Raw genomic sequence first — 13912 nt, 5'->3', positions numbered from 1 at the left:
GCTGTACACCTGAAACCAACACAACAGCGTAAATCAACTAGAGTTCAATAAAAAATAAATTAGTTAAAAAAACAGAATAAAACATGCTATAAAAAGAAATGTGTAAAATAATCATTCCATGTATGTAAATGTGTTTCCATTTTCAGGTATAATATTTTAAAAGAGCAATGACAGCAGGGCAATAATATAATAAAAAACTTGTTGAGGTGTATGAGATGAAAAATATTTAGCCAAAGGGTGTCTGGCATGGAGAAGAGAAGATATATACAGAATAAGAAGGATTTAAATATCTGAAGGGTAAATTGTGAAAGAGGAATTAAACTTATCTTATTTTAGATGACAAAACTTAGACCATCAATATGTCAAAGTTACACAGAAGTAAATTTGTGCTCATTATAGAAGTGTCCCAAAAATATCAGTGTGAGGGCTTCCGTGGTGGCACAGTGGTTAAGAATCCGCCTACCAATGCAGGGGACACGGGTTCAATCCCTGGGCCGGGAAGATCCCATGTGCCACAGAGCAACTAAGCCCGTGTGCCACAACTACTGAGCCTGTGCTCTACAGCCCGTGCTCTGCAGCACGAGAAGCCACCGCAATGAGAAACCCTTGCACCTCAATGAAGAGTAGCCCCTGCTTGCCACAGCTAGAGAAAACCCTTGCACAGCAACGAATACTCAACGCAGCCAAAAATAAAATAAAATAAATTTCAGTGTAGTTTAAAGCTTTAATAACTTTATTTTATTTTTAAAATAAATTTATTTATTTATTTATTTATTGGCTGTGTTGGTCTTTGTTACTGCACAAGGGCTTTCTCTAGTTGCGGTGAGCGGGGAGCTACTCTTCGTTGTGGTACGCGGGGCCCCTCACTGTGATGGCTTCTTTCGTTGTGGAGCACGGCTTCAGTTGCTCCGTGGCACGTGAGATCGTCCTGGACCAGGGATTGAACCCACGTGCCCTGCACTGGCAGGCAGATTCTTAACCACTGCACCACCTAGGAAGTCCCTAAGCTTTAATAACTTTAGACTTTATAAATGGTATAAATTTATCACAAAATAACATTTAAAAGTTTTAAAAAATTTCTTTAATATTTATAGTTTGCGGAATTATGAATACATTTTAAAATTTCAGTCCCTTTCACTGAAGATGGCAAATGTTAAATAAATTTTTAAGTGATGTTTTTATTAAGGAAAATTTATTTTTTTAACAACTAAGTCAAAAAATGATATTGTTTTTCCATATTAGTTACTAGAGTCTTGCAAAACTGACCATTAGAGACATTATAGATATTATTCTTGTTTAAATTAGATGACCTTTAAAAGCCCTCTCAATTCTAAGATTCTCTATTTTTAAAATTAGTATAAGGTTTCATAACTGACTCATTCCTAAATTATAAGTCACTTAAATTATTGAATCTTTAATATGACACTACCTTTGCATGCTTCAGTTCTAACTCTGCCAGTTCCACTAAATTTTTTCTGAATGCAGCAACTCTTCTTGTCTTAAAATCTATAAGCTCTGTGAACAAAACAAATTAGGATTAACTATTTATATAATAGTCTAAAACATACCTTATGATTAAAGGTTAATATAAGAGTACCTTGTTTTGCAGATTCAGATATTTTTTCAAATTTCTGACAACATAACTGTTGGGACGTTTCAGCCTGCAGAACATCTTTATTTTTCGCTCTTGCTTTATCCAGTGCTTTATTAGCATTTTCATAATCCACTAGTGACCTAGATCTTCGATAGAGGAGATCCTATAAAACAGAATGCTTCATAGTAACATATGCTACACGTTTCTAGCAGCTGCCCTCAACCACCCCTCCCATCATCAGAGCTAACACATAGTGAATGCCACATGTCAGTTACTCTTCTAAATTTTTTTGGTAACAGCTTTATTGAGATATAATTCAAATCACCATTTAACATTTATTTATTTAGTTAGTTATTTAGTTAGTTAGTTGCACCGGGTCTTAGTTGTGGCAGGTGGGCTCCTTAGTTTTGGCACATGTGCTCCTTAGTTGCAGCTGGCGGGCTCCTTAGTTGTGGCATACAAACTCTTAGTTGAGGCATGCACGTGGGATCTAGTTCCCTGACCAAGGATCAAACCCGGGCCCCCTGCAGTGGGAGCTCAGAGTCTTAACCACTGCGCCACCAGAGAAGTCCCTAACTCATTTCAAGTGCATGATTCATGGTTTGTAATATGCTCACAGAGTTGCATAACCATCACTATGCTCAATTTTAGAACATTTTCATCACCCAAAAAGAAACCCCATATCTGTTAGCAGTCACTCTCCATTTCCTCCCACACCCCTCACCTCCAGCCATGGACAAACATTAATCTACTTTCTGTCCCTATAGATTTGCCTATTTTGGACATTTCATTGAAAAAGGAATCATATAATATGTGGCCTTCTGTATCAGGCTTTTTTTTTTCTCTTTTTTTCTTTTTTGGCTGCGCTGTGGCTTAGTTCCCCGACCACAGATTGAACCTGGGCCCACAGCAGTGAAAGCGTGGAGTGTTAACCACTGGACTGCCAGGGAATTCCTGTGTCTGGCTTTTTCACTTAGCATAAAGTTTCAAGTTCATCTGTTTTATAGCATGAATCAGAACTTCATTCCTTTTACTGCTAAATCATATTTCATTGTATGGAAATATCTCAATGGTTTATCTGTTCATCAGCTGCAGACATTTGGTTTGTTTCCACTTTTTGGCTATTTCATAATCTGTTATGAACATGTGTGTACAAGTTTTTGTGTGGACATGTTTTCATGTTTCATTTCTCTTTCATATCTCATTACTTAGGAGTGGAACTGCTGGGTCACCTTGTAACTCTGCTGAATCTTCTGAGAAACTGCCAGACTTCCCACAAAGTGACGGCACCATTTTACATCTTCCCACCAAACTATATGAGGTGTCCAATTTCTCCACATCCTTGTGGACACTCTTATTTTATGTCTTTCTGATTAGACCACCTAGTGCGTGTGAAGTGATATAGCACTGTGGTTTTAATGTGCATTTGCCTGATGGCTAAAGATGCTGAGCATCTTTTTATGTATTCATTGGCCATTTGTATATCTTCTGTGGAGAAATGTTTATTCAAGTCTTTTGCCCACTTTTTAATTGCACTCTTTTTACTGAGTTAGAGTTCTTTATATATTTTGGATACCAATCGGTTATTAGTGACGCACATGATTTCCAAATATTGGGCTGACCAGAAAGTTTATTTGTAACATCTTATGCGGACTTCCTAGGTGGCGCACTGGTTAAGAATCACCTGCCAATGCAGCAGACATGGGTTCAAGCCCTGCTCCAGGAAGATCCCACATGCCGCAGAGCAACTAAGCCCATGCACCACTATTGAGCCTGTGCTCTATTGCCCGTGAGCTACAACTATTGAGCCCATGTGCCACAACTACTGAGCCTGTGCTCTAGAGCCCGTGCTCCGCAACAAGAGAAGCCACTGCAATGAGGAGCCCTCACACCACAATGAAGAGTAGCCCCCACTCACTGCAACTAGGGAAAGCCCATGTACAACAATGAAGGCCTAATGCAGCCAATAAACAAATTAAATAAATAAACATTAAAAAAACAAACAAAAAACCCCAAAAAACATCTTACAGAAAAAAATCAAACAAACTTCCTGGCCAACCCAATATTTTCTCCTAGTCTGTGGGTTTTTTCATTTTTCTTGATAGCGTTTTTGATATACAAAACTTTAAATAAAAGTTTCTAACTTTAATAAAGTCCAATTTATTATTTTTATTTGGTTGGTGTTCTTCTGGTCATATCTTATGAAATCAATGCCTATTTGAGGCAATTAAGAAGATTAATGTTGGGACTTCCCTGGTGGCGCTGTGGTTAAGAGTCTGCCTGCCAATGCAGGTGACACAGGTTCGATCCCTGGTCCAGGAAGATCCCACATGCTGCAAAGCAACTAATAAGGTTGTGCGCCACAACTACTGAGCCCATGTGCCACAACTACTGAAGCCCGTGAGCCTAGAGCTTGTGCTCCACAACCAGAGAAGCCACCACAATGAGAAGGCCGCACATCGCAACAAAGAGTAGCCCCCACTTGCTGCAACTAGAGAAAGCCTGCACATAGCAACAAAGACCCAATACAGCCAAAAATAAACTTTTAAAAAAAATTTTTTTAAATTTATGTTTTCTTCTAAAAATATTATAGTTTTAGCTCTTACATTTAGATCTTTGACCCATTTTCAGCAAACTTCTATCCATGTTGTGAGGAAGGCCCAAGTTTATTCTTTTTCATGTGACCATTCAGTTGTTCCAGTACCATTTGTTGAAAGTCTATTGTTTTCCTCACTAAATTATCTTAGCACTCTGTCAAAAATCAGTTGACTGGGCTTCCCTGGTAGCACAGTGGTTAAGAATCCACCTGCCAATGCAGGGGGCATGGGTTCAAGCCCTGGTCTGGGAAGATCCCATATGCTGCAGAGCAACTAAGCTTGTGCACCACAACTACTGAGCCCATGTGCCACAACTACTGAAGCCCGTGAGCCTAGAGCTTGTGCTCCACAACAAGAGAAGCCACTGTAATGAGAAGCCTGTACACCACAACGAAGAGTAGCCCCTGCTCATCACAACTAGAGCAAGCCTAGTTGAAGCTATGAAGACCCAAATGCAATGAAGACCCAAAATGCAACCAAAAATAAATAAATTCATATAAAAAATACCATTTACATTCATTAGCACTCCAGAAAATGAAACACTTAGGTATTAATCTAACAAAGTATGTACAACTTTGGAGGAAAGCTACAAAACTCTTGACAAAAGAAATCAAAGAACTAAATAAATGGAGAGATACTCTACGTTCATGGATAGGGAGACTCAATATTGTCAAAAACAGTTCTTTCCAAATTGATCTACAGATTCAACATAATCCCAATCAAAATCCTGGCAAGTTATTTTGTAGATATCAACCAAATGATTCTAAAGTTTGTGTGGAGAGGCAAAAGACACAGAACAACACAAGAGTGAAGGAGAACAAAGTCAGAAGGCTGACACTACCTACTTTAAGCCTTTCTATAAAGCTACAGTAATCTATAAAGCTACAGTAATCTAGACAGTGTGGTACTGGTCAAAGAACAGACAAATAGATCAATACAACACAACAGAGAGCCCAGCACCAGACTCACACAAATAGAGCCAACTGATCTTTTGACAGAGGAGCAACAGTAATACAATGAAGAAAAGAAAATCTCTTCAACAAATGGTGCTGGGAAACCTGAAAAGAAACGAATTTATACACAGACCTTACACCCGTCACAAAAATTAACTTAATGGATCACAGACCTAAATGTAAAATGCAAAACACAGGAGAAAATCCAGATGACCTCAGGCTTGGTGATGACTTTTTAGATACAACCCCAAAGGGATGATCCAAGAAAGAAATAACTGATAAGTTGGATTTCATTAAAATTAAAAATTTCTGCTCAGCAAAAGACAGTGTCAAGAAGATAAGCCACCAGACCAAGAAAAATTTTTTACAAAAGATATTTGATGAAAAGGACCACTATCCAAAATATAAAAAGAACTCTTAAAACTTAACCATCCAAGTTAAAAATCAGCCAATGACCTTTTTTTTCTCTTTTAAACAGACACCTCACCAAAGACACAGAGATAGCAAATAAGCTTGTGAAAAGATGCTTCCCATCAAATTTCATCAGGGAAATGCAAATTAGAACGAGATACCACTACATACCTTGTTAGAATGGCCAAAATCTACAATTCTGACAGTACCAAATGCTGGTGAGGATGTTAAGCAACAGGAACTCTCATTCACTGCTGGTGGGAATGCAATGATATAGCCACTTTGGAAGACAGTTTGACAGAACTCAACATACTCTTACCATATGATTTATCAATTGCGCTCCTTGCTATTTATTACTCAAAGGAATTGAAAATTTATGTTCACACAAAAAGCTGCACATGGATGTTTATAGCAGCTGTACTGAAAATTGCCAAAACTCAGAAGCAACCAAGATGTCCTTCAGTAGGGTCAGTGGATAAATAAATTGATGTATCAAAGCAACGGAACATTATTCAGTGCTAAAGAGAAATGAGCTATCAAGCCATGAAAAGACATAGAGGAAACTTAAATGCACATGAAGCCAATATGAAATGACCCAACTATATTACATTTTGGAAAAGGCAAAACTATGAAGCTAATTAAAAAATCAACAAGGGTTAGAAGGCAAATGAATAGATGAAACACAGGATTTTTAGGGCAGTAAAATTACTCTGTGTGATACTTATGTCATTATACATTTGTCCAAATCCACAGAATGTATAACACCAAAAGTGAATGCTAATGTAAACTATGGTCTTTATTGCTGGGCTTCTTTCACTCAGCAAAATTATTTTGAGAGTGATTCATTTTGTTGTGTATAGACATAGCTTATTCCTTTTTATTTGCTGAGTAGCATTCCATTTTACGACTATACCACAATCTCTTTATCCATTCACCTCTTTGTTGGTGGACACCTGTGTTGTTGCCAGTTTTCAGCTATTACAAATAAAGCTGCTGTGAACATCTGTGGGGATATATGTTTTCAAATACCAGGACTGAAATGACTGGATTATAGGGTAGATATATGTTTAGTTTTTTAAGAAACAGCAAAAGTTTTCTAAAGTATTGTACTATAGTCCCACAAGCAGTGTGTGAAGGTTTCAGTTGCTATAATTTCTGTCAGAATGTTTCATTTTAGCCATTCTAATTAAGGTGTGTAGTAATATCTCACTGTAATTTTAATTCTCACAATTAAGTTTCAATTTTTTCTTGTGGTTACTAAAAAATTTCGATTCTCTTAAAGCCACATTTTAGGGACTTCCTAGGTGGCGCAGTGGGTAAGAATCCGCCTGCCAATGCAGGGGACACGGGTTCAATCCCTGCCCCAGGAAGATACCACATGCCGTGGAGCAACTAAGCCCGTGCGCCACAACTATTAAGCCTGCGCTCTAGAGCCCATGAGCCACAACTATTGAGCCCATGTGCCACCACTACTGAAGCCCATGCTCCTAGAGCCCATGCTCTGCAACGAGAGGCCACTGCAATGAGAAGCCCGCACACCACAACAAAGAGTAACCCCTGCTCACCACAACTAGAGAAAGCCTGTGTGCAGCAACGAAGACCCAACACAGCCAATAAAATAAATAAATAAATTTATAAGTAAATAAATAAATAAATAAAAATAAAGCCACGTTCTAAAAAGTTATCTATTAACAATTATATATCATAATAGAGTCTTCAAAAGCAAATTTATTTTATCCCTGCCCATCCAATGTAAATAGTTCATAAAACACAATCCGATTTAAAATAAATTTGATATGGACAATGTATCTGCAAGTATTTAAGTCCTCAAAGTTAAGAGGATTATTTATAATTTGATAAGAATGAAAGAAGGGTGTTCAAAGCACCACTGAACAGATGGGAATTTTCTATATCTTTCAATTCATAAATTAACATGGAATTTGGAGTATCTGAGCTACTAAGTTTTTGGTGCTTTTTAGATGTTTTTGTTAAACATTTTTTTGATTAGTAAGAGTTTTAGTTTTGTACATAATTTTCAAAAGGAAATTTGAGATGACTTAAAACACATTCCTGTTTTATGGCTCTCTCACCCTCAACAGAGGACTTAGATAAACAAAATTAGGAATCTTTTAGCTGTACAACTGTTGTTTGGTGGGGGGTGGGGGGATTTACTTTTGTCTTTGCAGGTATTTTACCTGACTAAATATACCAAATTTAAGTAAAAAAAAAAAGGTCCCAGACAAATTCTATCAGAAGTTTATAGACAAAACTTTCACGTGGGGTTCCGTGACATACAATTTATAAAAGGAGAAAAAAAATTCATACTTAAAAATATAATTTAAAATCAAGAGGTAAGTCATCTTCAACAATCTTAAATCTAACAAGCTCTAAACAGATGATGGCTTTTTGTAAAGCAGTCCATTTAAAAAAAATGAATAAATAAAGTTACCTTAGCTGCTTGAGATTCTCTTAAGTAATATTTTAAAAGGTCAGAAAGTTTGAGGTCCTCATCAGCTGACACTCGTGCTTCTATTTTCTGAAAAAGGGAAAAAAAACTGGGTATTTAATCAGTACTTACATTCTACACTCAGTGTTTTCTTTCTTAATAATTGTAAAAAAATTAAAGTTATAAGTAACTACAGTATCAATTCCTATTTAAACTGTTTCCTTTCCTTCTCCTATTAGCCTGTTACTTTTCATTGTAATTGACAAAGAAATGAACAGAAAAAAGATGAGACCAAATTAGATTAGCAAATTTATGGAAGGACTCTATATTTGACTCAAGTTCAATATCATCTTTCAGGTTCACCTGTATTTTTCTCTCTATTCATTTCAACTGCAACTGATATGTACACATGATTATATAAAGTAACAGAGGTTGGCAACAATAGTAGACTAGGTAATTCAAACTGATCCTCCTGCTGTGGACAACCAGAAAACATGAAAACATGAACAAAATGTACCTGAAAATACCAAATAGTAAAAAGTAAAAAAATAAAAAGTAAAAAGATGTGGTTAGTCTGAGCTGAGGTGAAGCAGGAAGTAGCCATGTCAGACTAAAAAGATGAAAACTCGGGACTTCCCTGGTGGTGCAGTGGTTAAGAATGCAGGGGACACAGGTTCGAGCCCTGGTCCTGGAAGATCCCATATGCCACAGAGCAACTACACCTATGTGCCACAACTACTGAGCTTGCGATCTAGAGCCCGCGAGCCACAACTATTGAGCCCATGCACCACAACTACTGAAGCCCATGCTCCTAGAGCCCACGCTCTGCAACAAGAGAAGCCACCACAAATAAGAAGCCCAAGCACTGCAATGAAGAGTAGCCTGTGCTCTCCGCAAGTAGAGAAAGCCTGCATGCAGCAACGAAGACCCAATGCAGCCAGTAAATTAAAAAAAAAAAAAGAAAAAAGAAAAAAAGAATCTGCCTTCCAATGCAGGGGACGCAGGTTCGATCCCTGGGAGGGGAACTAAGATCCCACATGCCGCGGGGGAACTAAGCCTGTGCACAACAACTAGAGAGAATGCAGTGTGCCACGATGAAAGATCCTGCATGCCGCAACCAAGACCTGATGCAGCCAAAAATAAATAAAATAAATAAGTAAATAAGAACAAGGATGACTTAAAAAAAAGAAAATAAAAAAAATAAAAAAATAAAAAAATGAGAACTCTTCATTCAGTCTAGAGAGAGAGAGGATAAAAGAATGTATTATGGGGGCTTCCTAGGTGGCGCAGTGGTTAAGAATCTGCCTGCCAATGCAAGGGACACAGGTTCGATCCCTGCTCCAGGAAGATCCCACATGCCACGGAGCAACTAAGCCCGTGTGCCAAAAAAAAAAAAAAAAAGAATGTATTATGTTAACCAAATACAATATGGGAACCTCATTTTGATCCCGACTCAAAAAGTCCACTGTAAAAAGCCATTTATGAGACAACTGGGAACATCTGTATACTAGATATTGAGGACACTAAGGAGAATCATTGATAATCATATTGGTACAGTAAAAAATTTTTTTTAATATTTATTTACTTGGCTATGCCAGGTCTTAGCTGCAGCATGCAGGATCTTTGTTGCCAAGTGTGGGATCTTTACTTGTGGCACATGAACTCTTAGTTGCAGCATATGGGATCTAGTTCCCTGACCAGGGATTGAACCCTGGCTCCCTGCATTGGAAGCACGGAGTCTTAGCCACTGGACCACCAGGGAAGTCCTGGCACATTAAAATTGATTCTTATCTTTAAAAAAGAGAGAAATGTGCACAAAGGGCGAAAAACAATAAATATGGACTTTTTTGGAAGAAAAGAACTCTAAGTAATGTAGAAAGTGTTAACATTAAGGAAATCTGGGTGACACATGTACAGCAATTCTTTGTATTATTCTTGCAACTTTTCTGCAAGTCTGAAATTACTGTCAAAATTAAAAGTTAAAATAGAAAAACCCCTATATATCCACCAGAATGGCTAAGAAAACAAAAAACAAATATTATCACCTTGTACAGCAGCCCAATGCTCACATTCATTCTGGTGGGAATGTAAGTTGTTACAGTCACTTTGGAAAAGTTTGGCAGTACCTAAAAAAGCTTTTTACATGGATATCCTATGTAAAAAGGATCCTATGAACCATCACTTCCTATCCTAGTCACATACATCTAACAGAAATGCATACTTATGTTCAGCTGAAGATAAATAAGAATGGTCTTAGCAGTACTCTTTGTAAAGAGCCCCAAACTAGCAACTATCCAAATGCCTACAAGTAGAACAGATAATAAAGTTAGGTATATTTTTGCAATGGAAAACTATATAGCAATAAGAATGAAGGAACTATACCTACATGCAACATCACCAATGAATCTTATGTACATAACATTGAGTAAAAGAAACCAGACATAAAAATACATAGTGAATAATGCATTTATATAAAATATGAAAATAAAACTAATTTTTGCTGTTAGAAGCTAGGACTACCCTTGCAGGAGGTGGTGACTCAGAAGGCAGCTGAAAGGGGAACAGGGCATCTGAGTTGCAGGTAATGTTCCATTTCTTGATCTGGGTGTTTATTATGTGGGTGTGTTAAATTGTAACATTTCACTGAGCTGTACACTTCTGTTATGTGCTTTTTTCTACATGTATAATGCACTTTAATAAAAAGTTAGAAAAAACTTGAAGTTTCTTTATGGAGAAACAAACTTACAGAACTTCCTGACACGCTGATGATGTTTGGTGCTTTTAAATAGGGCTCCTCTCCTTCTGTTAAGAAATAGGGTATGTGTCTCCTCCCCTTGAATCTAGGCTCTAAGATTGCTTGCCCAATACAGCAGTGACGCGTGCCAGATTCCAGGCCCAGGCCTTATGAACCAGCAGCTTCCACTTCCCATCGTTGGGGGTGCTCACTTTTGGAACCTCTTTACCATACTGTGAAGAAGCCTAACCGGCTCCACGGGAAAGCCACATGTAGGTGTTACAACCAACAGCCCTAGCAAAACTTCCAGCTGATAGCCAGTAACAACCCCCAGACGTATGAGTGAAAGAGCTTTTAGATAATTCCAGGCCATGACCTTCACATCTTCCCTGCTGAGGCCCCAGACATCATGGAGCAGAGGCAAGCCATCTCTGCTGTGCCCTTTCTGAATTCCTGAACCAAAGAGTTCACTGGCATAATAAGATGGTTGTTGTTTAAAGCTACCAATTTTAGGATGGTTTGTTACACAGCAGTAATAACCAGAACAATGTGCAAACGCTAAAGGAAATAAGAATTTGGGGGCTATGGAAATGTGCCACCCAGATCTCCTTCAAATGCTTGCTGCAAGAAGCACAGCTGACTGACAGCCCCAAACGCAGTATCTCTGGATCTGGAACCACGTTCACATGAAAGGTATGTTCCATCCTCCCCACTCAGCCCACTCTTGCCTGATGCAGAACTACTCCAGTGGGCAGCTCTGGCTCAGGGGCTCCTCTCCGACCTGGACAACGCCTTCTTAGAACTGCGCTGTAGTCTGAGACTCCTCACACCCAGTCCTCCTTCCTCTCCTTCACCTCTTGCAGGTATAGACCTGTACTGTTATCTGATGGCTCCTCTTGTCTACCCCTGCTCCTTCCTCTTCGTTTTTCACAATACATCTCTTGTACATCTAATCCCATCTTGACACCTGCTTCCAAAAGAATTGACACATAGGCTCTTTTGTGATAGATCCCTATTCTTTTGATGTAAATGTATACACACACAAAAACAACTATATCTTCCCAGAAAATGCTCACTGGTACAAATATCAAAGGCAGAATAATGGGCTATACGGACCCCAGTATAACATTTATGTATTTAAGAACTTTTTCCTTTGTGAGAGAGTATCTCCTTTTCTTCAACTTGTCTCCACTACACATAACTCAGTTGACAAGATCATGATGAAATCGGATTTCTACAATGGACTAGCCACCACCACTCTCAACTAAGTACCACTGAACATCTAGCAAACATTTTCACTATTCTATCGACTGATAAAAACGTTAAATATTATTTAACGGTCATAATGATCATAAATAAACATGAGCCCTGAAAACCAAGAGGATATCAGTATCAAATTATCACTACTGGAGAAAAAGATGGCGGTGAAGTAGAGAGACGTGGAGTGCATCCCTCTCCACAGATGCATTGGGAATGCACGGAAGGACGCAGTCATTCCCACAGAGAACCAGCTGAACACCAGCAGACGGCCTCGGACACCAGAAAGGGCTGCGGGGAGCCCGACATAGCCGGTAGGGAGGCATCTACGAGGGCTCAAAGAGGGTGAAGCGGCGGAGCTGTGGCAGACGGGAGGGAGTGAGAAACATACGGAGGGTCCGCAGCGCAGTTCAGCGTTCCCGGACCGAGACATCGATCCGCGGCTGAACGGAGGGTCCAGGAGCGGGAGCGTGGGAACCGGAGAGCTGGTTCAGGGTGAGAAACATTGTTGCCGGTAGGGTGACGGACCGAGAGGACAGGAGGGAGGAGGTCCGCGGAGAGGAGTGCCGGTCCCTGAGAGCTGCCCAGCCATGATGGCGGCTGGAGGCTGCAGGCTCCCGGGCGGGGGCGAGGAGCCGCGCGCATAGCCTCTCCCTCTCTTTCATAGCCTCTCCCTCTCTTTCGGTGCCTCTGCAACAGGCAGTGGAGAGACGCCCTGCGGGCCACCTAAGGCGCTCAGGGATAACAAGCACCCTCAGGCGCTCAGGCGGGGCTAGATTAAAACTCCTTGCAACGCCAGCAGCAGGGAGGCTGCCGAGAGAAAAAAAAAACCAGCACCAAAAAGAAAAAACCCCGAGAGAGGCCCAACTCTAAGACTTTCTGTGTACGCCTGAGCCACCAGCGCCCTCTGCAACAGGCACCTCCAAGCCTGACTGAAACAACAGTGCACCACTGCTTGTGGGAAGACATTTGGGAACCTTTCTGAAACCTTGAAAATGTTGAAGTATGTGAGCCGAGCAATGGGATTCAGAATGTCCTGCTTGAGCAGTGGAGGAGCTGAGGGTGTGGGGCGTGGAGACTAATATCACCCTGTTTGGTCCTGAAGGATGGCTGGTTAGCCAAAGACGGGTAAGATTCCTCAGAGGAGGAACAACCTAAGACAGGCACAGCCGCAGAGGGGCCAACAGGGGTGGTGCATAGAACCTTCCTTATATCACCGTGTTTGGCCCTGGAGGATGACTGGTTAGCCAGAGATGGGTAAGATTCCTCAAGGGAGGAACAACCTAAGACAGGCACAGTCGCAGAGGGGCCAACACGGGTGGGGCACAGACCCCTAATATCTGAGAGAGGTCTCCTGCCCCCAGGGCTGTTTTGCTCTCCACCCCCAGCTCAAATCCACACCTGCTCAACTCAGACCCAGGAAGTAAACAAAGATAATTGCCTCAGTCATGTGAGGCCTTTGATTGTTTATGAGCGTAACCTGAGAATGTTAGCCCAGGAACTCAATAAAAGCAACCTGGGATGAGTCAGCAGGGCTCTTGATCTGAGAGGTCTTGAGCCCCCCGGTCCCACTTTTCTCTTCAGTCTGTGTCTGTGTCTTCTTCAAGCTTGCGGCACCCGTCACTCACCTCGAGTCGCCGAGCTGGTCTCGGCAACTGCTCACTCACTCCCAGGAGAAGGAGCCACTATTGCACCCTCTCCCTCCCCACACACCGAGGCTTACAGACGAACAATAAAGGACCCTCTGCTGGTCACAGAATAACGCAAAAAAAAAAAACCCAAGGCAAGGAGAAGGACACTTACAGCTGAGACGCTAAGGAAACAGAAATAGTAGTATCAATACCTATTGAACTGGTCCATTCTGGGATCAGTTCTGGATTTTTTTTTTTTCTTTCTCTCTCTCTCTCTTTTTTTTTTTTT

General features: G+C 40.3%; 1 protein-coding gene across 3 annotated transcripts in view; it reads right to left on the bottom strand.

Annotated features, from left to right (window-relative positions):
- Positions 1-13912, bottom strand: part of SNX6 (sorting nexin 6) — a 59193-nt gene that overhangs the window by 5813 nt on the left and 39468 nt on the right. For all 3 annotated transcript variants that reach the window (XM_057721561.1, XM_057721562.1, XM_057721563.1), the window contains 3 exons: positions 8005-8091; positions 1598-1757; positions 1430-1515 (listed from right to left, as the gene is read on the bottom strand). In XM_057721561.1, coding sequence (XP_057577544.1) covers positions 1430-1515; positions 1598-1757; positions 8005-8091 — 333 coding nt within the window. The remainder of the gene's footprint in view (positions 1-1429; positions 1516-1597; positions 1758-8004; positions 8092-13912) is intronic.

This window comes from Hippopotamus amphibius, chromosome 2 (genome assembly GCF_030028045.1).
Source record: "Hippopotamus amphibius kiboko isolate mHipAmp2 chromosome 2, mHipAmp2.hap2, whole genome shotgun sequence".
NCBI classification, from domain to species: domain Eukaryota; kingdom Metazoa; phylum Chordata; class Mammalia; order Artiodactyla; family Hippopotamidae; genus Hippopotamus; species Hippopotamus amphibius.
The sequence above is the reverse complement of the archived record's forward strand: the minus strand, read 5'-3'. Positions and strand labels throughout refer to the sequence as shown.